Source organism: Panicum hallii, chromosome 6, assembly GCF_002211085.1.
Source record: "Panicum hallii strain FIL2 chromosome 6, PHallii_v3.1, whole genome shotgun sequence".
Classification (NCBI taxonomy): Eukaryota; Viridiplantae; Streptophyta; class Magnoliopsida; order Poales; family Poaceae; genus Panicum; species Panicum hallii.
Genome location: NC_038047.1, coordinates 1234924 through 1259390, shown reverse-complemented (window position 1 = coordinate 1259390; position 24467 = coordinate 1234924). Strand labels below are relative to the sequence as shown.

The window sequence follows — 24467 nt, the reverse complement described above, 5'->3', positions numbered from 1 at the left end:
CCATTTATTTGATATACAGACGGAATTACAGATATTACATGCGAGAACGTTTCTTTTTCCATACGAAATACTGAAATACATGCCGAGTACATGTGCGGCCACATAGATATGCATCGAACGCAGAAGATAAGGGAATACGTGAATTGGAAAAAAAAAACGTTCTACGGTTACACGGATACTTGCCGTGTACTCGCATACGTGGCACGACGAATCGTCCACACGGAGCCCAGGCGCAGCGCAGCAGAGGCCAGGGGCGGCACGAATCGCCGTCGCCTCCGTCGTCCGCCTCCTCCAAGCAAACGGAACTGAAAAAGCCCAAGCCCCGACGCCGCCACCCGGCCTCTCCACCATCCGCCGCTCGCCTCCCTTTCCTCCCGTCTCCTCCTCGTCACCCTCCGCGCCGCTCCACCCTCTCCCCGTCTCCTCCCCGCTACATGGGAGCGCGGGCTCCCTAGGTTGTCCCCGCCGCCGCCGCCATGTTCGAGGGGGTGGTGAGCCAGGTGCTCGCCGGCCTCCTCCGCCGCTACGTCAAGGGCATCCAGAAGGAGCAGCTTAAGATCGGCTTCTGGAACGGTCGGTCCTCGATCCCCCTCCCCTCCCTCTCTACCGCCGCTTCGCCCAATCACGCGCAAACCTCAACCCCGCTGCGCTGCAATTCGTGCCTGTCCTGTTGCTGCAGCATTTGTTTTGGAATTATGTGACTGCGTTTGGTGTTTCACTTGTTCCGGCTTTCATCACACTATCACAGTGTAGTACCCCTGCCTGATCAGTCTCCAGTTTGATCGGACTGCGGGGTTTATGTGCAGTTTCCGCATTGTTCAGTGTTACAGTTATTTTAGTAAGACATGCGTTGCTAAGTAACGCTTCGTAGTGTTGATACTTGATAGCGTTGGCTCCTGACCGTACTGTGTATGTGATCGAGATTGTGTTTTTGATGACCCCATGTGCCGCAGAAGAAATACTGTTGGAAAATGTAGAGCTGATTCTGGAAGCCTTTGACTACCTGCAGCTGCCATTCGCGCTGAAGAGCGGTATTGATTTCTTGATGCCATTGTAGTGTTTTCCTGTATTTTAATCGTTGCATTGTTGTAAAAGTTTTAGTTCCACTCTACTGCTTTACAGGACGAATTGGGAAGCTAAGCATCAGGATTCCATGGAAAAAGCTTGGATGGGATCCTATTATTATTGTCATAGAAGACGTCTTTGTTTGTGCATGCCCGCGGGAGGATTCTGAGGCATGTCATTGAATTTGGACATAGTAGACTGCTCAATTTGCTTGTCAAATATGTTTCCACCCTTCTGATCAGTGAATTCTTTGTTTATTTATCAGTGGAGCTCTGATTCTCTGGATAAGAGAGAACTAGCTGGAAAGTTGGCTAAACTTAATGCCATTGAGCTCGCTAAATTTTCCAGAAGAGTTACAGGTCAGCCTTCATACCCATGTTCTTTATAGGCTATTTGGATTTAGTGATAGAGTGTTAGGATTGGGGTTGCAGTATGTCAAATGGGTAGTTGTAACCCTCAATTGAAAAAGATGAAGGGTTAGGATTAGCCTACCCTCGCATCCTGATCCTTATGCCATCTATGTATCCCAAATCTAGGTACCGTTCTGTTGGTTTAGTAAACTTAGCTTAATAACTTCATTTACATATTCTAGTTGTAGCTTTAGGTTTCATATCATGTGTGTTCAGAAGAGTTATGCAATTTACACTATTCATGGTCTTCCCTATTCTTTTGACCTCTAGATAACCAAACGGGGCAGTCATTTTTGTCATATATATCAGCAAAGGTAACAAACTTGCATTATTTCGGTCAAATACAGTAGTTTTGAAAATTGTGCTGAAACATTGGTTATTTACTGCTTGTGTTTGACTCCTGATGGCAGATACTGGACAATATCCAAGTTTCTATGCAAAATTTTCATATTGTATACATGGATACCCACAACAATCAAGTACGTCTGTTTTTATTTCTGCTATTCAGTGCTGTGCATGGTTTTGTTTCTGTTGACATCTAAATTTGGTTTTATTGTTTTCTCAATTAGGTGAGGGTTCACAAGTATCCGTGCATCGTAGATTAGGTCTAAACCTTTTTTGTAAAATATTTCCCATGAAGATGGCTAGGAAATATCCAATTCATTTTTATGCTATCACAATGACTGCTGAATATAATTTGTTTAACCTATTAGGGGTCCTTTTGAAGTAAAAAAAAAACACTTGGCCCTCTCCAGTCTCCATAGATCCAATTCTAGTCCATCCAAAATCTCTCTCTCTTTCTGTCTCTGAAATTGTAATTGTGTTGCTTGAAATAAATATGCAAATAACATCTAAAGGGCATTTCCTTCTGCCAGCAACCTAGTTTTAGTCCACTTCACCCACTTATGTTCTAACATCTACAATTCTGGCCTTAACTGTTATCTCTTTTTTTTTTTCTGTCTTGTTGATCTGTCAGCGATTCTGATGTTTGCCTATTATTCTTGTCAATAGGGGAACTTTGTATTTGGTTTGGAATTCTCCAGTCTCTCAATACAAACAGATACTCAGAAGCAAAGTTTTACCATGTGAGTTCATCCAATTATTTTATTCCTTTGTTCTAGAAAAAGCAATATTTTGAGAACAAAAGTTTCCACTATGCTAGTTAAATTCTTCTCCGTATACAACTTTTTCATCACGGAAGATTAGGATTAGAAGGATATGTTCTGCTTAGAAATTGTATAATTTTTGAACATATGAAATTGAGACACAATTAGTAAAAAAAAAATTGACCACGGGCAGAGGGGCTTTGTCTTAAAGAAGGGGTGTGCTGAACCCTGGCTGGCGAGGAAGCTCGCTGAAACCAGTTCTCAGAAAGGTACCTATATTTTGCAAGCATCCGGGTTCGAGCCCAGTTGGATGGTCTCCTCATTGGGAGACTGTATTAACCATGCTCGCTCGGTTCTCAGATGCAATTACTAAGAAATAACAGAAAAGATGTTTGCAATTATGTGGAAATACCTTTGTGTCAGATCGCATTGGGAATATTGCCAGCTTAACATGGAAGCATACTGTAGAAACTACCGCTACACATGAATGCCTCGACTCTTGAAGGAGGCCAAAACCTCATGAGAATAGTTTACTTTTGACTTTATAGTTCTGTCTTTGGGTTTTCCTGTGGTTCTCTACATTTATTTAATGGAGCACATAAGATACCTGATAGACCTGGTTTTATTTGCGGATAAAAGCGCTCATTTTCTTGTGTGGAAACTATTAGGAAGTTTTTACACGGCCATTAAAATTTTCTATTGCATATTTTCAAGGACATTATAATTATGGAGTAAGGACAAAATGTGGAAACATTGTTGCCATGTACTTTGTAGACTCACAGTAACAGACATTTTAGTATTTCATGCAGTTGATACAAACCTATATTTATACTTTGTAATTTGTATGCAATATGTTAATGTTCATCGTCTTTCTGTGCAGGTCATTGATGGCTAGGTCAAGACAGGATGAAGTCAATAAGATAATAGAGATATCAGATGTTGGAATTTACTGTCATCAGCTAGAAAAACAGCAGGACCCATGCAGTGTTGGTGCTCTTGGAAATGGCCATTCAAGAGATGATTATCTTGTAAATCCATTTTCTGTTACTGTATCTGTGCTTGTAAGTGAATTGTTCCCTCAGCATGTTTCCATCAACGTCGATACTGTCATCAGTCTGCTTTTTCCAAAAGGCTTCCAAAGATTTCTGAATACTCTCATATTTGCTTAGTTACTTTTTTACTGAATGTGACCAGCCTGATCTAATGCAATCATGTCTTCATTGTAGGCTAACAAAGCTGCAAAGCTTGATGGTGCCCCTCAGTATGATATGACTGTAGAGCTTACTGCATTGGTTCGTTTGTAAGCTTTTGTAGATGTCTAGTTTTATAAGTAGCACAGAGTAACATCTGTGCTGAACTTCAGGATTGATCTGAGCAGTTGCTTATATTTCCATCATGTCTCTGTAGGCCCTATCAGTTGATGAAATCCAGCTCAAGCAAATCTTAAGTCTTTGTGATTACTTCACTATCTGTGCTTTGCGAACAAAGTAAGCTATTCTAATCTAATTTAGATGGCTAAACATCCTATCCTGCTATCTTATTACCAAAATCCGTTACCATTCATTTTGTGTGTGGAAACCATGGGTTTCTTTTGTTGTTTTTCGTAAAAGATATCATTCCTAGCTTAAAGTCATTGTCTGTTCACTTGCCCTTTATCCTTCTACCTTCAAACAGATAAGGTTGTGATACATATTAACTGCCACCATATAGCCAGTAAATCATATAGCCAGTAAATGGGCTATGGAATTTGCAGCAGATCCTCACTCCCACGACAATATTTTTACAATGGAATTCATGTGCTTTGAATATATGGAACTCAATTGGTTTACTGATATGTTGAATGTGAACAAGGGATGCCAGATTTTTGAGTTACCTATAATTTCTGATGCAGCAAGCAGAGTCTAACAATATTCCTGTAACTTTCACAGATATGGTCGTTACCGTCCATCTCAAAGATCTTTATCTAAGAGGTGTAAAGGTTGGCAGAGAATGTGGTGGCAGTATGCTCAGAATTCCGTATTAGCAGATGTTCGCAGAAGACTGAAGAAAACTTCATGGCGTTATTTGAAGCAGCGACTGTAAGTTTGACTTTCCTTGTTCAATTTGATTGCGAAATTTAAATTGAGAAGAAATACTGTATTAGTTGAATGGTACAATATAGGCATGGTGAGTTTGAAATTTCTTGAAAGTTGTTCTTTTGTGTCATGGTTAGGTTGTCAATCACAGGAAATGCACTAAATGGTTTCATGAATGTGTTTTGGTTTCTCTTTTCTGCTATAAGCTTCAGGGAGCTCAGACCAAAACATAGCATAGAACCTATCTGCTGATAGATAGGAACATCAAATCAAAATTCCATTGTGCTATAGATGATACTTGAAATTGATGACCTGGTTTGCCCTTGTGACCCTAGAAGCACTACTCTTGATTTGGTTCCATCAGCAGAAGGCAATACTTTAAAAATAAGCACATGGTTTTCAATTAGGTCTGGTACAATTGTGAGAACACTTTTTACATTTATGTTCATGTTTACTTGTCTGTACTGCCTCATTTCGCTCCTGTTGCACTAGCACTTCGCTGTTTGGTGATTTTGCTTAAGGTGGAACAACACATACATCTTTTGCTTACAATAGCATTGCTTTAGTCTACCATTTTCCTTGATATTGTATTAATACACATTTAAATATGGCATCCTTTAGTTGTGTCTTTTCTATACGTTTGGCAGAAATTATCGCATAGGATACGTCAAATTGTACCGAATGAAATTGGAGCTTCTGCAGAAAGGACAGGTATGCATTTCTTCATGAACCTTCATTTTTCATGTTTCTGAAGTACAACTCAATGAACAATTGTTATAGTTTAGTGCAAATGTACAATGAACTCAAAGGCGGGGTAGCTGTAATTGCACTTACTGATTCCAATCTTTTAAAGTTTACACATAAATCCTATGCATGTGAACCTGTCATTTTTTCCACTGCCGTCTCTTGCAAAAGAAGCTGATTCTCACATTGAGCTTACCGTACCTATGTTCGGAATTTAATCACACTGGCTATATAACCCCTTCTCGGGCTGCTGACTTTTCATAATACTGTGTATATTGTTTCCCTCTTCCAAGCAAACAATATTTTATGGATGAATTTTCTCTCTAGACAAAGTTCTGAATTAAAGATTAGTTTTTATTATACCAGGAGATTCTTCCTTTACGTGTATGATTATGGTTTCTACACATCATGATTTTCATGAGTTTTACTTTGTTTGATGTTTGCTTTTTTCAGATTGTTAGTAAAGACATTCTACAAGAGCTGGAAAATATGGACAAAGAATGTGATATAGATGACATACTTAACTACAGAACAATTGCAGAGCAACAACTGCAGGTAGTTCATGCTTCTATTAGAAGAACGTGAGTGAATTACATTCTGTTCAGTTTAGCCATTAGGGTTGAAAATGTGACCTAAACAATTGGACCACTGTGATTGAATTTGTATTTGCCTGCATTTCATGTATAACATCATTCATTGTTGGTACACCACTTTGGCCCGGGAAGTACCTGTTTAAGATGGTTTGATGCTGTTTAAACCACTGTTAGTCTTGGAACCTAAGCAAACATTGGCTCTCCAAGGCTGAAGTGCATACAGTGGACTCTAGTTTCCTGTTGGAACATATCTGTATGTGCATCATATCTGAAGTGTTGTAGTAACTCAAGGGTGACTTTGACACCACAATGCTGTTCAGGTCTTTCTGTTAATGAATCCTTTGGCACATCAAATATCAGCTGCTGAAAAAAGAAACTGTTTGAAGGCAATTGATGTGAGCTGCTGTAAAGAGAAAAAAAATGATTGAAGGCACTTGCTGTGAATGACTACCAAATTGCATGCCATGTGTATGTCCTTTAAAGTGGGACTGAACCAGGTGTATTATAACAATTTTTTTGGGTAGAAAGTAACTTTGATTCATTATGCTTACTAGAAGAATAACATCATATTTGTCTAAAATGCATGCAGTATTGGAAGGTATATATATATATCTTTTGGTGCTTATTCCTCACATTTTTCAGTATAACCATAATGAGATAGTCCTATGTTTTTTTGGCGTTATCTATGGTAACACTTTACTGATCATTGGCAGGAATCATTGGTGAAATCTACCAAAGATACTTCTACTCCAGGAAGTCCTCGAACTGAGGAACAGTCAGCAGGGGCAAGCCGGGGATGGCTAAACTGGCTCTCTCTTGGAATGCTTGGTGCTGGTGGAACAGCTGACAGTAGCTCATTTGCTGGTGTTATTTCTGAAGACATTATTAAGGTTATACTTTATAGCGCTTGACCTATTCTGCTTATGTGGTTAGCCAGTTTAGTGTTTTTTTTCCTTGGACATGGTTAACCAGTTTTATGCACTTAAGTTTTTAGGAACAGGCAGTTCTAAGACATCTGTTTTCCGTTTTCAGGATATATACGAGGGAACAGAATTTCATCCTGTTTCTTCTGCTGAAAATTATTTGACAAAAGAAAACTACTATTCTTTGTTTGTTAGACTATCTGTTTCTCAGATAGTCACAACTGTCGCCTCCAGGCAAGTGATGTTTTCTTTCTTTGGTTTTTCATGGCCCTTCCATAACTAGTAAAGTTAACAACTCAAAAAAAAATTGACAAACCTAGTAAGTAAAATGCACCCGGGGTCCTTAAAATTTTCAGTGGGTTCTTAAAGTTTTCAAGTTGTTCACTCTAAATTCACTCGATGGATTCTCACTTGGGACGAACCACTTAAAAAGTTTTAAGGACCCAGATGGCTCACTTTGAGAGTTCTTGGACCTAGATGAGAATCTACAAAAAGTTTAAGGACCCCAGGTGCATTTTACTCCTGTTCTATTATGGCTCTAAAGATGTAGTCTCCACTTAGTCTTTATAAGAGTTCGAACAACTCGCAAGGGAGGAAAATGCATCGCGGTGGCAATTGGACTCCTAATCATTCTATTCTGAATGTCCACATATACTAGCAGCTTCGTGGGATCCTGAAGTGTTGACTTTATTGGTTTCTGTGTGGCCTAATTGAGAGTTCCAACAACTGGCATGAAAAAATGCCATTAGAAAGCCATGTTGAATTATTCTGTAAGAGTTGCCCAAGATGATCCTTATCCTGAGCTTGCCCAAAAAGTCTTGAATCCCAATCAAGTTGGGGTAGGGTAGTGTTGAAACCAACAAGAGCCACATGAACCAAAAAGAAGATAGAAAAAGTAAAAATGCATTGTACTTTTAACATGGATAAATGCAGATCTACTAAATTTTCTTCATTTAATTCATCATACGTCCTTCCAGGTTATTTGTATTTTTTAACACTAGCAACTCAAAACTTCAGTTTCTTAAAGTTCAATATTTTCAGCCAATGGTCAAAAATTGTTTTGCTGCGTGAATGATTTAACTTAGAGGGACGAGAGGCCCTTTGTTAGCTACTAACTTTTCTGCTCATTGATTGTCTAGGCGGTTCGGGATGAAGCTTGTAAATACAGTGTTTGCTGGGCTTGGTATGGAATGTAAAATATGGGATGATTCAGCAACTGTACTTGCCTGGCTTGATTCTCTTCAAATTATCAACCCGTTAAGCGATATGAAAATCTTACTGGCTGAAAAGGTACAATGCGGTTTAATCCTCAGATCTTTTTCGTTACATTTTATGGGTTGCTTGTATCTCAAATTGATATATATTTTAGTGTAGCACTGCTGATGGTCTCGGGGCACCTGTTATCAGTATCCAAGTTGATTTTCCCAAGGCAAACCAAGGATCAGAAGCTTCAACAAGAGTACTTATGTTCTTTTCTATACAGTTAGAGATAAAGTTACTGGCTTATTGCACATGCGGTGTTTGTGATTGCTGATTCTAGGTACGTTGTCATGTTCCATTTCAGGTTGTTGTCCAGGAATTCAGTGCCATCTATGAACCGGAATTTTTTATTAATGTTCTACACGTCTACAATCTGTTTTCTTCTTTCCAATTTCAGCATGATAGGGTAAGTATTATTGCTGTACATTCACGTTGTACTCTATTTTCTAGTTTCTTGCTTTGTTACTGTTACCGAATTCTTATGCATAAATTTTTATTAAACATAGCTAACACTGGTAAGAAGAAAGAGATGGATGCACTAGCCAATATGCAATTGGTTTCTCAAGTGAGACTTTTTGAGAATGTTTGGTACAACAGAAGTTAAAATGTTTGCTGTTGTAGCCATGGTCCCCTATCTGTAAATATTTTTGTTCGTTTGCAAAAATGCGAAGTCAGTTCCTCTATATCTTTATAAGATTAACTGCCTTTTCCAGCATTTCCCATAGATCAGCAACTTTGTGACGCCTGCCTTTCGTCATATGATGTTTTTTGTTTCCCTGGACTTGACATTAGCTCATTTTGTCATTTATTTGTTGGGCCATCGAAGTGCTTAATTATACTGTATGCGGGGTTGAGAGACCTTGGATATTTCATGCAATTCTCCCTGTAAGAAATGTTATGCATGACTATTCGGATTTATGCAGGTGCTTTCTTCTCTAAATCAGTTCGATAATTTGGGAGCCAGACTTGTCTCAAAACTAAAGTATCTACTTATCTCCCTTTTCTTTTCTGTTCACGCTGTGTATGATTGTCTAATTTGAGTAATGTTCCGAACATAAATCAAGGTACATATCTGCTAATCGTAAAAGGCTTATTTGGGATTTGAGGATTCACCACTTCGCCATTAGGCTACCATCACAGAATTGTGAAAGGAAAGAACTTACCATGGTACGTGCTAAACACTAAATGACATTGCCTTACAATAGTGTTCAAGGGGCGTGTTAATACCTTGATATTTATGTGAGCATAATTTCTACAGATTAGGTTTCCCATATTCGTGTTGAGACTGATGGCTACCAATTTTCCCTGGACCCAACCAGAATTTGATAAACTGGCCTTGTTTAATTTATTTCAAGTTTGAAATTTAAATTTGATATTTGATAGTCTGGAAGTAAGCAAATTTGGAAGATGCCAGCATCTATGACTTTTTTGGTAATACAAGGCCCCATTTGCCCGTGCTGTTGTTTCAAAATATGAGCTCCTACAAAATCAAAAGATGCACTAGCTTAATGTTGTCAAAAGAGAAGATCATTCTAATGGGTCTTAATTATCACCATCTGTATTTGTAGCTTCAATTGGTTGATTCAGTAGCTAGTTTTTTCTTTCTTTTATCATTGAACAGTTATTGTAACTGCAGGTTGTTGAGGCTGGAGATGTATTGGTTCAGTCCAAAGATGTTGTTGAGGATGTTTCTCGGACACAAGAAAGCAATTCCTTTCTTGATCACATATCAAAAAGTCTTCCTAGTTATTTTTCTGATGATCTGTTACATGGTATCCAGTTGGATGAGCTTTATAGCCACTTTGAGGTTGGCCTTACTGGGTTTCAGGTCAGACATGGTGCATACTTTGTAGTTCTGTTTTTTTGTTTATTGAATATCTCTATGAAACAACAATAAACGATTGTTTGCAGGTGAAGGTATTGCTGCCTGACGGACATAGTGTTTCCTCCACACTGATTAAACTTGATGCTTCCATTGCACTACGATTATGTGTGTTCCTAGATGAACCAGTGCTAAAACAATTGGAGGTAAGATTCTTAAAGGATGGTGACAAATTATGTCTTTAATGGTATGTTTTCTGGTGCAACTGTACAAAGCGTATACTAATGTTGGTTCACCATGGTTACGTTATTTTCTCTTGTTGTTTTCTGCAAGAAGAATATTTTCTAAACTATTTTTTTTGCAGGTGGGTTTTATTGTGCCATTTATTGACATATACCTCTCTCAAGCAATCTACAGTGCTATTGTTAATTTGCCTAGAGTGAAAGAAACTAACCTTGTGAGGAACAGTACGTCTGATAATGCCAAGACACATGGACCCAAGAAATTGGCCTTAAACATGTGTGTCTCTCTCAAGCTATCCAAGTTGGGTTTACAGGTTGACCTTGATGGTAATTATGAGGAAAGTTCAGGTGTCATTGTTGGCGTTGAAGACATTGATATCAGGTTAATAATTGGCTACTAATCTTGCGATCTCGTTTTTTTTTGCTGTTTTCTGGTTTTTTATGTGTGATTTGATGTTGTATTTTTAGGTATGCTATCTGTGAATTGTCAGACCTCTCTCTCGCCATGAAGACGGTCAATATTACTTCCAATAATCGGAAGGATGAATCAGATTCACATGTGTTATGCTTGTCAGGAAACTTAACACGATGCCCTGAAAATTCTGTTGAAGCTTGCTTGAATCTGCATTACAGAACTCACAAGCATGATGGTCAAATGCATCATGTGTACCAGCTAAATTTATGTGATGTTGATCTGCATGTTAACCCATCTGTTATTGGCCAGATACGGATGTTTTTGAGAAATCTTGATTCAGGACCTTCAGCTGGCAGTGATGTTGAATCAGCAATGATTGGTCAGGGTTCCATGAAATCTGGAGCAGCTAATGGCATACTTCCCAGTTTTGTTGAATCAGCAATGATTGGTCAGGGTTCCATGGAGTCCGGAGTAGCTAATGGCATACTTCCCAAGTTTTCCTTGTCAAATTTATGTGGGGCAGATGGTACACTATTCGCAGGCGTTTCCATTGAGCACTTTCCCTTTTTAGATACAGGTTGCACATATGGATATAGTTTTGGATGCTTAGGAACTCACGATGTTCAAGCACAAGAAGGTTCATTTTCGAAGAATGGGCAGTGTCATGATTCTTCAGGTTTGAATGGCTATCATGCATCAGATCTTGAGGGCAATTCACTGTGTATTACTCAGCATTCAAACTGTTCATCCACGTCATCAAATAACCCCAAGAATGTCAGCAGAACTGTTCTGGATCTATCACTTGTTTCAGTCAGAGTACATTTCCCTGAATCACGTGGCACTTTAGCAACAATTACCATTCCTGAATCTATAGCAACACTCACTTTTTTTGACGCAAGCTCATGGGACCTACTACTGTCTGCTAATAATTTGACTCTTGCTTCACCATGGACTCCACCAAATATCCATGAGCTACTCTTGGGCACATCTTCACATCATAATGCTAGCGTGCTCAACATCCGAGTTCAAAAAGAATTACCGTCAACCGAAGTATGTGTTGGAATTCAGAATGTTTGCTGTGTATTGCCATCAAAGTTACTGGCTATGTTTATTGGATTCTTTTTGTTGGATGATTGGAATCCTATAGCAGAACAGGAACACCCTGTGGCAGGTAACAATCTTGAGTGCATGGAAGAATCACATGACTGTATAACATACAAATTTGAGATTTGCGATTGTGTTGTAATTTTTCCTGTGGAAGAGCAAGATTTTTTTTGTCTAAAGCTGGGAGTTCCACGCTTGTTTTGTGAGTTCATTGCAACTGGAAGTTTTGTAGAATTTGCAAAGCGTATTCCCAAAGAACTCTTCAGTTCAGAATGCATAGTTTCCAGTAGAGTTGATGTCATCTGCATATATGCAAGAAATGCATCTATATCACTTCTATTTGTAAGCGAACAAACAAATTTTATGCTGAAGCTTGATGAGAACGTTCCTAAGAGAATCCATTCTCTTATTGAAAACCTTGATGCTGGCATATGGATTCAGGTTCCTTGCAAAGAAATATCATGCTCCCAGCTTCCAACTTTGCCCACCTCAATTATCAGCAAAATATCACAATGCAACTTGGTTGCTGAAGGTACCAGATCATTGTTTATCTTGCTTTTCAACTTCTTGAAATGTCTTTTTGTAATATTGACTTTAACTTTGTCAAATCCTATACAGATCTCTATTTTGTGAATGGGATGGAGATGGTTATTGGTGTTGTTGACAAGTTAATTTCGATCGGCAATGAAAGTAAAATGTACAATGGCAATGCCTTGCAGTTTTTAGAACATAGAAGTTTAAATGAGGGCAACCCTGACCCTAACGAGCGTACCAATATCATTATTTCGATCAAGGATCTGAGGATTTTCTTGGGTCACTTGAAAGATAAAGATTTGGCACCGGAGAGAATTGCCACTGCAAACCTGGAGTTTGATGTTTCTGCTTTACTAGTTTGTGAAAAACCAGAGCGCATGAACTTTGAGATTGTTTCTTTAGTCCTGCAGTCACCCGGTGGTTACTCTCTCATGTCCATTGTTTCTGATGCGCCTTTATCTCCTGTTTTCATCAAGTTTACGAAGCACCATGCTGGACAAGATGAGATATTACTAAGTATACCGCTTTTCGAGGTCTGGTTATATTTAGAGGATTGGAATACAATTATTAATCATTTCCAATCATATGTAAACAAAAAGGTAGAAAGTTTGCCAATGGAGCATCCAGCTGCTTTGCCTCAATTTCCAGAGATGACATCATCACCTTTTATTGCATCCGAATTTGGTTCACCAGATGATTCCAACTTAGTGGTAACATGTGAAAGTATTGCTGGTGTGGTTCATATACCTATCTGGGAGAAAGAAAATCACACAAGCAATCACACGAGCGGGACTTCCGCTTCTTTTCCAATGCAAGTGAGCACTCGTCATGAGGCAGATGATATTCAATATTGTGAACCAAAAGGCTGCAAGTTTGTCACCGTAAGTTTTGAGAGTAAACATTTTGTGGTGATGTCAGGTGATAGCTGCATGCACTTTAAATGTGATTTAGAGAGGATGAAGATAATTCTGGAAATGATTCAAGAGAACAAGGGTACCTCTGTTCCATTTCTGCATATATCTAAGGTTAAATCTTCTGGTTATATTCATCAATCAGAAAGGACTTTGCAACATGTTTCTGTTGATCTACAAGCTGAATACATGGATGTTAGTTTTTCACACCAGATATTTAGCTTTTGGCGCAACATGGAACTCAAATTCCCTGCTGCATCATCTGCATCCTCTTTTTATTATGTGACATTCAAGGCAGGATTAAGGAAAGGGTCTCTTCTGCTAAATGATGGAAGGGTAAGTTGTGTTACATGGCTGCTCGTTCCTGCACTCTATTAAATTAGCTGCTTATTAAATGTTGGAAATAGTTGGTTCATGTATGTGCATGCTTATGCACATTCAGAAGATGAAAGAAACAATTCAATTATATTGGTGTCAAGAAAAGAGCATCATGAAATTTGAATTGTGTAATAATGGAAATATCACAAAATAGGAAATAACTTGTACTAATTATTATAAAGTATTAGATTAGAGGACAAATTTTACTAATCACTGGTCAATATATAATTTGGTATTTAGCTGATAGAGCAGCATGATACAGAGATGTTTTGATCTAAAGATGAATTTTGATTATCAGACATGATCAGGTGCAGCATGGATTATGTTTGTTTCATTAGTTGGTAACATTAGATAGCTTTGAGCTTATTTCTGTAATTCAGTAAACAAAATAGATTTGTATATGTCTTGATGCACTTTTTATATATCAAATATGCCCAGTGGCATTATGTTCCGTTCAAGCTCTAACCTTCGACTCTTTACTGTTCTCGGTGATTTTTTTGGCAGTGGAGCAGTCATGGACCGGTAATAGAGACCTTATTAAAGAATTTAACTGTGCAATTTACTCAAATGAAGGATCAGACAGAAGTTTCTGCTTTTGTTGACCTTCTAGTAAATTACAACAACATTGACAAGGTAAAATAATACTCTATTCTTGCCTCTCGGATTTTGGCTGTGATAGTGCTGGAATAACAACTTATATTTTTGCAGGTTATGTGGGAACCTTTTATAGAACCCTCAAGATTTCAGTTGAGTATGCGTAGAAAATGTGTTGATTGTGCACTGAATATATCACCCAGTACTGATGTGTGTTTAAGTTCAACCAAGCAGCTTAATCTGAATATATCAGAACCCTTAATTGAGGTATGCTCCTGGTATACTGTGATTTTTCTATTGCCACAAAGCAAATGTTGTAAATACTTGCTACTATCAGTAGTACTAAGCGATAGTATTTGTAGTTTAATTGCCGATAAATATATTTTGATCCAAAAATCAGGATAGTAAAGCATTTCTTATTTCTCTTGTATCTGCTATATATCTGTTTTCAAGGGAAATAAGAGATTGGTGCAAAATTTGGGTTTCATGGTTATCTATGAGGTCCGTTCTCAAATTTATTGTTTTGAACTCTTCATTTGCATATGTAGGCTATCATCAGACTTAGCAAGATGATTACTGATTCTCTTGATCCAAGTAATGGTGGTGGTCTTCGAGAAGATCCTGGAATCTTGAGATTAAGCCATGATGATGTGCGCACCAGAAGATATGCACCATACATTCTCTCGAATGACACATCGTTGCCCTTTAGATTCAAGGTGTACCGTGGTGCTGTTAATTCAGATGACATTGACAGTTTCTCTGTAATAGATGAAAACTATGTGCCAGCAGGGTATGCTGTCCCAATATACGTCGAGGAAACTCTTGATGAATTCTTCTTCCAACACAGAGAAGCACGATCTTCTGAACATCTCATTGAGAAACGGATGAGTGCTGTATCACACTATATGATCTCTATTGAGTTTGATGGAACGTCAGGGCCTTCAAAGCCAATGTCAATGGACCTTGTGGGTATTTACTTCTTTGAAGTAAACTTCTCTTCAAGTAAAAAGCCAATTTTCGGTGAAGAAAGTTTAGGGGCATTTTCGTCTAATAGAAAGGGCAGCAATGGGTTAATTGTGCCTGTGGTGCTCGATGTTTCCTTGCAGAATTACAGCAAGCGTATACGAGTTTACTCGACGGTACTGACTAATGCCCATTTGAATAATCAGTTACTATACCATTGGATGCGTACATATATTAATGACCTCCTTTTCTAGGTAATACTATACAATGCGACATCAATGCCCCTCGAATTGAGATTTGATATACCATTTGGTGTTTCTTCAAAGGTACATAATTTTCAACCTTGTTAACATTTCAAATTATTTAGATGAACTTATACTAGTAGGAAATTGAGTTGCATTTCTATGCCTTCAAAATAAAAATAAAAAATCCCCTTCAAAATAAAAAAATCCCCCCAAAACTTGAGATTTATCAAGAAAACTTTATTCTGCAGGTAATAGGGCCCATTCCTCCGAACAAAGAGATTCCACTACCGGTTCATTTGTCTGAAGCTGGCCAGATTAGGTGGCATCCTGTTGGCAGAACATATTTGTGGAGTGAAACCCACTCGCTATCAAGTTTGCTTTTACGTGAAAGCAGGGTTGGGTTCATGAAATCATCTGTTTGCTATCCTTCTCACCCTAGTAATGATCCATTCCGTTGCTGCGTATCTGTTGAAGAATACAATGTCCCTTCATCTATTAGTACCCGGAAAGGCCAGTTCTGCACTGAACGTTTGAACGCACAACCAGTTCCTGGAAGTTCTCCAAATAATACTAAGCAGAGTTTGACAAGGACACATTTTATACGACATGTCAGGCTTAATACACCACTTCTCATAAAGAACTATCTCCCTGTGTGCATTTCTTTGACAATAGACAATGGTGGGTCTGCACGTGTAGTTTCGCTAAAGGAGGTAAGTTTCTGGTGCCATGCACATATCTTATCTCAGCTCTTTTGGTTTCCATTTTCAAGTTTGTGACGATCATATTCACAGGTAGCCTCTGCCTCTATTTTTTCTGTCGATCCCTCCAACGATCTTGGAATTACAATTGATATTCAAGATTATAGGTCCTTGGCCATAAAGTTTCCCAGGGGTGAATCATTCTCTACTGCAGCCAAGTCAAATGGCTTCAAATTCTCCACAACAGAGACAATTACTTTCTACTCGAATTTGTCGAATTGTATGGACTTTGGACTTCCTTTTTATTATTTAAAAACTTAAGCCCACTATAACAAAGTTCTGATGTCAATTTGTTCTGCAGCTCCTCTTAATGTTATGCTGGAGAAATCAATGGATGCTCGTTCTGGCGCAAGAGAGTTGTATCTTTCTGTTCCATTTTTGTTGTACAATTGCACGGATCTATTGCTTACTGTCACTGAAAGCAGCTACGAGAGAACTGGATCCACCCTTGTGATTCCTCCTAGTTTTGAGTTGGATGGACATGCAAGGCATTTGCTTGAAAAAAATGGTCTTTCTCTTGTTGATCCATCCGTACAGTAAGTGGCTTTCTGTCCTTTAGAATTCAGTTTCTGTATCTATGTTAACAATCTGTAAAAAAAAATTCTACAGGCGCTTTGTAGGCAAAATGCCCCAATTAGTTTTGATGGATGGATCTTCTTCAGAGATAAGTTGTACCAATAACAGTGAGCCTGTAAAGAAAGAACTTGACAAAGAGGTAAAAGCTTATATGTTTGCTCCTGATGGACACACTCCAGCAACTGAACTTTCGGTTAAGTTGAATGCAACTCCACCCAATAACGGAACTGAAACAACTCGGCGAGATTGGTCAAACCCATTCCTCCTTGTCCCTGGCAGTGGTTCAACAAATGTTACTATTCCTCAGTCATCTACGTCTGCTGCCTTTTTAATTGCAGTGGCATCTATACCTGTTTCGACCGAACTTTTTGGAAGGACAAGGGCTATTGCTTTCAGGCCAAGGTAATTGATATGTTTCCATTTCATCTAGTTGTGGCAACATATTTGTTTCTGGCTGTCATCCTTCTACCACGACTTCATAAAGGGTACAAATTACCCTGTATAAAATGTTTTAAGCACTTATATTTGAGGAACAATTCCAGTCACTATAAGCAAAGCAACAAAATAATAGTTTGATCATTTAACAAAAGCTTGGAACTTTACTGATCCATTGAAATAGACATAATTTCCTTTGCCCATTATCCACAAAATGCTCATACCAGATTAATATATGTGAAATGAGTACTTGGGATTAATTGCATATTTTGTGATGATACCATAAAAGAAACCACTTGAGCAAAATGGTTATTATAACATACTAAAATGGGGAATGTCTGTGTTGTTGGTCAAAAATTTTAAATACAACAACTACAAAGCCTTTTAGTTCCAAGCAAGTTGTGGTACTTAGAAATGAAACCTGTCAAAAAGCCACTGATATGAGCAAGCCACTGTCAAAAAGCCACTGGTAAGTAATAGCATTACATAGTAGTAACAGTACTATTGTTTCGGGGACATGGATAATGGATTACTGATTTCCATAAGCTCCTATCAATTCTCCCAAGTCTCTCTTCATGGCCCTCTTCCCATATCAGGTTTGGTCTACCCCTGCCTCTTCTTAGATTATCAGCATCTCAGGATCTGCCGCCATGTGCTGGTTTGGATATGGACAAACCATATCAACTGGTTCGTGGAGGCGGCCTCCATTGGTCAAAACTTTTTTAAATATAGTATGAAGACAAGTATAAAAAAAATTCTTGTTTCATTGCTGTGAGTGATTCTAATGTGAATGGCTACCATGTACTAGAGTTGGATTTATAGTTTCTGCCAACAAAGAGGCTCCTTATATTTACTCACTAACTTCTTCTTTTTCTTGTACCATGTATCATTTCATTCTGTGGTCACCTGTCTAATATACTTCTGTCCTCTGTTCCTGCTATTTTGCAGGTATGTGATATGTAATGCATGCAGCAACGATTTGTTCTTTCGACAAAAAGGAACAAGGTTTTCTAAGCACTTAAGTTCTGGGCAGCACTCTTTCCTTCACTGGTCTGATACAGCAAGGTGATTTGCATCATTTACTACCCTGTGTACCTTGGCATCCTGCTTTATTTGAACCTATGAACTGTTTAACATAAAAAATGAATTTTACAGTTTAGATGCATGCTGCAGAAATCGGGATTGAAATTTTATACAGCCCTACTTTCTCCAATGATGTGTTCATGCCACAATTACTTGTTTATTGTATGCTGATGTGACTTTATATTTAAAAATATCAAAGGAAAATGAATCTTATTCTTGAGTTGTATTTAAAAATTGAAAGAGTACTAAACCTCATCCTTATTCTTTGCGCGCGTGTGATACACAGCTCTCCTGTGTGTTCGAGAAAAAAATCAGGGTGCTATGTTCGTTTTGTTCTTTGTACATCTTCCAATCTTTTACCGTTTGTGCTGAACAACCTTGTTTTCAGAGAGTTGCTGGTCTCTGTTCGATTTGATGGGCCAGGATGGCAATGGTCGGGAAGTTTTTTCCCTGATCACCTGGGAGATGCTCAACTGAAAGTGAGGAATAGTGCCTCAGGTGTATCATATATGGTTAGAGTTGAAGTACAAAATGCTGATCTAGACGTACACTGCAAGAAATTTTCTGGAAGAAATAATATCAATACTGGTACAGTACTGATTCTGCTTTCCGATGACAAGACTGGTTTTGTACCTTACAGGATCGACAATTTTTCGATGGAGGTAACTAGTTTGTGCTGCCTTGGCTTCGTTTGAAAATTGAATGATTATCATTCTTATGATTACTGTTTTCAGAAATTGCGGATATATCAGCAGAGATGTGAATCTATTGAAACAATTGTTTATCCCTACACATCATGTCAATACGCTTGGGATGAGCCTTGTTATCCTCATCGCCTTACTGTTGAGGTACATAGCTTTTTATCAATTTGACTTGTCTTGAACAAATTATGCAACATTATTTCTCCCTCATACAGTCATACTATGTACAGATTCCTGGAGAACGAAGTTTGGGTACATTCAATCTGGATATTCTCGGTGATGATGTTCATGTGTCACTACCATCCACATCCGAGGTAAAAATGTCTTCAAATTTGATTAGCATGTCTCTCATGTGTTCAAACTTTAATATACCAAAGGAGTGTTTTCTTGTCAACAACTACTATTTGATGGAAAGTTTTATAGTGAGACCTCATGGATTGTGTCCTCACTGGGCCAGGGCAAGCAAAAGTTGTTCTGGCTCCGCTCCTTTGCTTCAGTTTTGTTTATTCTTGCTTTTGTTTTTCTTGTTTTTTCCCTTTTGGCAACTGTTACCTTCAATTCCTCGTAATGCAATGACGGTGGATCCTCTACCAGTTTGAGGAAAAAAAAATACAGCATATGTACCTACTTAGGTGTATACCTATGGGTATAAAATGCCCATGGCACGTTGTCCAGATATTGTAGTTACTTCCCCTGTGTGATTAGAATTTGGAAATCTTTAACTTCCTGTCCAAAAACGGTTTGAAGCAAAGTTAATCACATCAACAAACGGAGAAAGATAGATCGGTGCTTGTCTTTATATATCGCAATCTTCAGCTATTTCATCATGAGCGATGTTTATGTTTTCCTTACCTCAATATGTCTTATACATATCTTTTACAGAAATCTGAAAGGAAATTCTGCATTTCAGTACATGCGGAAGGAGCGATTAAGGTTGGTTTCTGGGCCACCAACTGCCTTAGAACTGTTTGATCAGTTTTGTTTGGGCCACCAACTGCCTTAGAACTGTTTGATCAGTTTTGTTTATCATTTTTTATTTGCAATCATCATATGCAGGTGCTAAGTGTTATTGATTCAAATTGTCACAATACGGAAACAAAAGAAAAGGATTTTCTGGCATCAAAGGAACCTAAAGTTGCTGATCAGAAACTGGAGCTTGAGATGAACTTTGCTGAAGTTATCAACATACACATACCATTCATCGGGATATCTTTAATAAGCGCTTCTCCCCAGGTGAACTCTCTATGAGCTTTAGTTGAACTTTGCTTAAGTTATCAAAATACACCTGCCAATTTTCATCATTGGAATATCTTTGATGTCCTACCGTGAATATTTTTTTTCCGTCACTTATGACTTAAGGAAACTTTGTTTCACTATACTTATTTTTCTTTGGCAGGAATTGTTGTTTGCTTCTGCCAAGGAGATGACAATTGTTGCGATGCAGAGTTTAGATCAGCAGCGATTTACAGTTGAAATACAATCTATGCAAATCGATAATCAGTTCCCTGATAGCCCACACCCTGTCATGTTGTCATTCGAGGGCAGTCAGAAGGGAAAATCCATGAATATTTTTAAGAGTAAAGATATTAAGCTGAGATCAGCAAGTGACACTCTTTCCAGTACCACAGAACCTGTGCTGCGGTTTGCTGCAGCTAAATGGAGAACCAGAGATTTATCATTTGTTTCCTACCAATGTATAAACATAAGGTACTCCTTACTTTTTGGTTACATCTCATTATATCTGTACTTGTGGTGACACTTTTTGTTTGTTGGTTGGCAGTGTAGCACCTGTTCGCCTTGAACTTGAAGAACGGCTTGTATTGAGCATGATTGAATTTTTTAGATCTGTTTCCTCTAGAATAAATCTTGGACACCTCGAGAAAAGTCTTGAGTTAAGTATTTTAGGTGGTGCTACAGATCTGTTAAGAGAATATGAAAAGATCTCAAAGCACTTATCAGACAAGTCCCTACTGCAAGACAGTGAATTGTTGCCTTCTGTTGATCCAATTGGTGCTCCATGGCAACAGATACACCTATTAGCGAGAAAGCAGAAAAAGGTGTACATTGAATTATTTCAGTTGACTCCTGTCAAGTTGACTTTCAGGTTATCTCTTCTGTAATGTTTTGTGGTCATTACCGCATATATATTATCAACTTAACATTGACAGCTATGTTTTCTGATGTAGTTTTACAAGCACACCGTGGATCAATAGGAATGAATGTGGTTCAGATCCCAGCACAGGTTTCAACAACACTACCGCGATCCAGGTAGAGACACATATCCCTTAACAGATAGGTTTCCAATTTTTAATATTGTCTATTTTTATAGTGTTATTTAATCCAGCCTCACAATTGCTTATACAACATAGCAGCTGTCTTTGCGTGTGTTTGTGACTTCATTCTGTATTGCAACTTCTTTACTAGAATTAACAATGATATTTACAAATGGGCACCTTTTCCTTTGGTTGTATGGATCTATGCTCTAACCGATTTCCTAAAAGAAAAGGTTCCAATGTCAACTTCAGAAGAGAATGGTGGCGCCCCAGGAGAAAAAAGGCCTGAGTGAGATCTTTCTTTTCTTCTCGAGGGGAGTAGTAGTGATATTCTCAGTTCTATGCTCAATGTGTAACTAACAAAATTGCCATGTTTTGCTGACAAAGTCTTGCTGTTCCTGAAGCTAAGGCTCTAATTTGGATAGCATGCATTGTGATTGCTTCCAGTGTTATGATGTACAGTTATTAGGTTGCTTAGTAATATTGTAGTATAAATATAGATTTTTCTCAATGGTTCTTTCTTCTCATGTGTGTTCGAGAGAGAAAAAAAGTTTTTAGATATTTGTTTGATCTGTTGATAGTATGTATGATCCACAAATTTTTGTTAGAATGTATTGTATCATTTGCCACTTAATGTTGCCATTTTGATTGCAGAGAGGTCTCATGGCCCTCTTAGATGTTGAAGGAGTACCAGTTCACCTTGGAGAAATAATGGTGGAAAATCTTATGGCCAGCTGGCAATCTGTTCAGGACATTCTTGTGAGGCATTATAGCAGGCAAATCCTCCATGAACTTTACAAGGTAAATGGTAGCATCCAAAATGAACTGACTAGAATGCAAAGTTGTAAACACTTATTGAACAATACTTGAGTTTAAAATGTGCTTATATTTAATAAAGAACACATGATTAATTCAACCAGGGGGAAAAATCTTGAGTGGCTGCACCTGTCTCTATGCAGTCTATAGGTTATAGCTTAAACTGCTGGTGGCTTTCTGCAATGAATGTGGCAAATCTTGCCTTTTTTCTTGTTACGTTATGGGAAGTGGGTCCTAAGGACCGCTTTGGATTCTATAGTGACAGAAACCAGTGGTTCTGAAAACATATTTCAACTGAAACATTAACCTTAGAGCTTGAAACGAGTCTCCTTTTCCAAGGTCTATCTACATGAATTGGGAGCGAAATTTATTTTGCTTTACGTTTTATTGCAGGTTCTTGGTTCTGCTGGCGTTATAGGAAATCCTATGGGTTTTGCTAGAAATGTTGGGTTTGGTTTAAAGGACTTTATATCCGCCTCAAGAAAAGGGAAATTGCAGGTTTGTAAATGTAATGTCTTAGCAGGAATGTCCATTCATTAACCTTCCAGCTTAAACTCAAAGATCTACGGGTTGCTCTTTTTACAGAGTCCAGTTGAACTATTAAGCGGTTTAGCACAAGGTTCAAAAACTCTTATTGGAAGTACAGTTTATGCAGTCAGCAGCGCCACTTCTCACTTCAGTAAAACTGCTTATAAGGTATTTATGCTGATGGCCGTTGGTCACTAAAATGTACATTTACTGAGGTCCGTGCTAAGGAATAATTCCACTATGCAGGGCCTTGTTGCCTTTACATATGATGAGCAAGCTGCTTCAAAAATGGAAGAACGGGAAAGACAGCTAGGTTTGCATGGGGAAGGAGTACTGAATGGGATTTTAGAGGTAAAAGACATTTCTCTTGATTATGCATTGTCCTCTGATTCTAACAAATTTAAAATCAATGCGCCTTTGCACTTCGAAACTAAATCATAGATGATGTCATCCTTGGATCATGAGGGCTACTTGGAATGAAACTTGTTGTACTTTATTTTATTTTTACTTTTCACCATACACCTTATTGGACCTCTATCTAAGCACCATGTATGTTCTACGCTGCAATGATTTTCTGTAGGGTCTGACTGGGCTCCTCCAATCACCAATCAGGGGTGCTGAGAAACATGGTCTTCCCGGGGTCATCTCAGGTACTGTAATTCTATTGAGGGCTTGTTTGGATGAGCTAAAGTTGGGTGCTAAACTTTAGCACCTATTAGCACTCATACCCCATGCTAAAGTTTTTGAGTCTTGGCTAAAGTTTAGCCCATCCCATTAGCACTCCTGTTTGGAGGAGCTAGTGCTAAAGTTTAGCACTTGGATCCAAACACCCCCTAAGCATACTTATTCATATGTTATTGTTCCCATCTTTGACCAACTGCGTATTTGTTTCTACAGGTTTAGCAATGGGAACCGCTGGGCTTGTGGCGCGGCCTATGGCTAGCATTCTTGAAGCCACAGGCAGAACTGCCCAAAGTATAAGAAACAGAAGCAACCCTCATGAATCCAACCGCTTACGTATTCGTTTCCCCAGGCCTGTTGCCAGAGATCGTCCTTTGTTTCCGTACTCCTGGGAAGAAGCCATTGGCATATCATTGCTTGCCCGAGCTGATGGTGGTAGGCTAAAGGAGGAGACATTTGTCATGTGCAAAACACTCGAGGAGCCTGGGAAGTTCCTTGTGCTGACCGAGAAACTGCTTTTGCTAGTCTCAAGCCCATATTTAGTGGATCTAGGGTCACCTCAGTTTGTTGGTGTTCCTCCTGACCCTCAGTGGTCAATTGACACGGAGATGCACCTCAAGAGCGTTGTTCATCTGGACAGGTCTCTGGAGGTTGTGAATATTGTTGGGAGCAATGGAGAGACTTCACCAAGGGACAAAAGAGGTGTCACGAGAAACAGGGTTCCGAGCTCGGCGTTCGTCCCCCTGTTTCACCTCAGCATCAAGCTGCCAAATGTTGAGGATGCAGAAGGGACGCTGCAGGTCCTACAGGCTCTCATCGAGAAGGGGAGGGCGCGGAGGTGGGATAAGAACATCCTACACCGAAGCAACATCAGTTGAGGTCTTTATGATCAAGCGATTTGTACAGTTTATGGTCAGCCAGATGCCAACATACATTGAGCTAGACAGCTAGCGTGATCTTGCAAGTAACCCAGTGTTTCATAGGTGATCCACCGCGGCGCAGCTGGGCGTGCTCCGGTTTTTTGCAGGCTAGGTGTACACATGTAGCTATAGAAAATTTTGTCGACGGCTCTTTTGAATGAAGGGTGAGGGGGTGGGGGACGTATGTGTAGCAACATAATTGTAAAGATTTTGTGCGTGCAAATGTCATCATGCTTTTCGCTGGTCTCTTCTCCTTCAGTATGTGTTTGTATATGCATTTAGTCTTTGCACACAGAAGGCACTTCCAGAGTT

At 38.8% G+C, this 24467-nt stretch overlaps 1 protein-coding gene across 4 annotated transcripts; it reads left to right on the top strand.

The window, feature by feature from the left end:
- Positions 1–195: 195 nt before the first annotated feature.
- LOC112897164 lies at positions 196–24467 on the top strand. 4 transcript variants are annotated; one of them, XM_025965385.1, is made up of 48 exons: positions 221–573; positions 954–1031; positions 1123–1235; positions 1331–1424; positions 1746–1789; positions 1886–1954; positions 2487–2560; positions 3462–3642; positions 3808–3873; positions 3989–4068; positions 4510–4659; positions 5304–5367; positions 5854–5955; positions 6707–6883; positions 7026–7150; positions 8056–8206; positions 8286–8375; positions 8481–8582; positions 9100–9158; positions 9241–9343; positions 9813–10004; positions 10088–10204; positions 10363–10622; positions 10709–12291; positions 12378–13540; positions 14087–14215; positions 14291–14443; positions 14725–15315; positions 15394–15465; positions 15633–16094; positions 16176–16362; positions 16444–16678; positions 16752–17120; positions 18102–18218; positions 18625–18898; positions 18971–19084; positions 19168–19251; positions 19820–19870; positions 19994–20170; positions 20334–20644; positions 20718–21041; positions 21124–21205; positions 21865–22011; positions 22420–22524; positions 22612–22722; positions 22801–22905; positions 23135–23204; positions 23452–24467. In XM_025965385.1, exons 1-48 carry the CDS (start codon positions 477–479, stop codon positions 24111–24113), a joined length of 10266 nt encoding a protein of 3421 aa, XP_025821170.1. In that variant the 5' UTR covers positions 221–476; the 3' UTR covers positions 24114–24467. The 4 variants fall into 4 exon arrangements, with proteins under 4 accessions (XP_025821172.1, XP_025821173.1, XP_025821171.1 ...); XM_025965387.1 differs by lacking the exons at positions 21865–22011; positions 22420–22524; positions 22612–22722; ... (1 more) ...; positions 23135–23204; positions 23452–24467 and adding an exon at positions 21463–21858 and having other exon boundaries at positions 196–573; XM_025965388.1 differs by lacking the exons at positions 21865–22011; positions 22420–22524; positions 22612–22722; ... (1 more) ...; positions 23135–23204; positions 23452–24467 and adding an exon at positions 21444–21858 and having other exon boundaries at positions 196–573.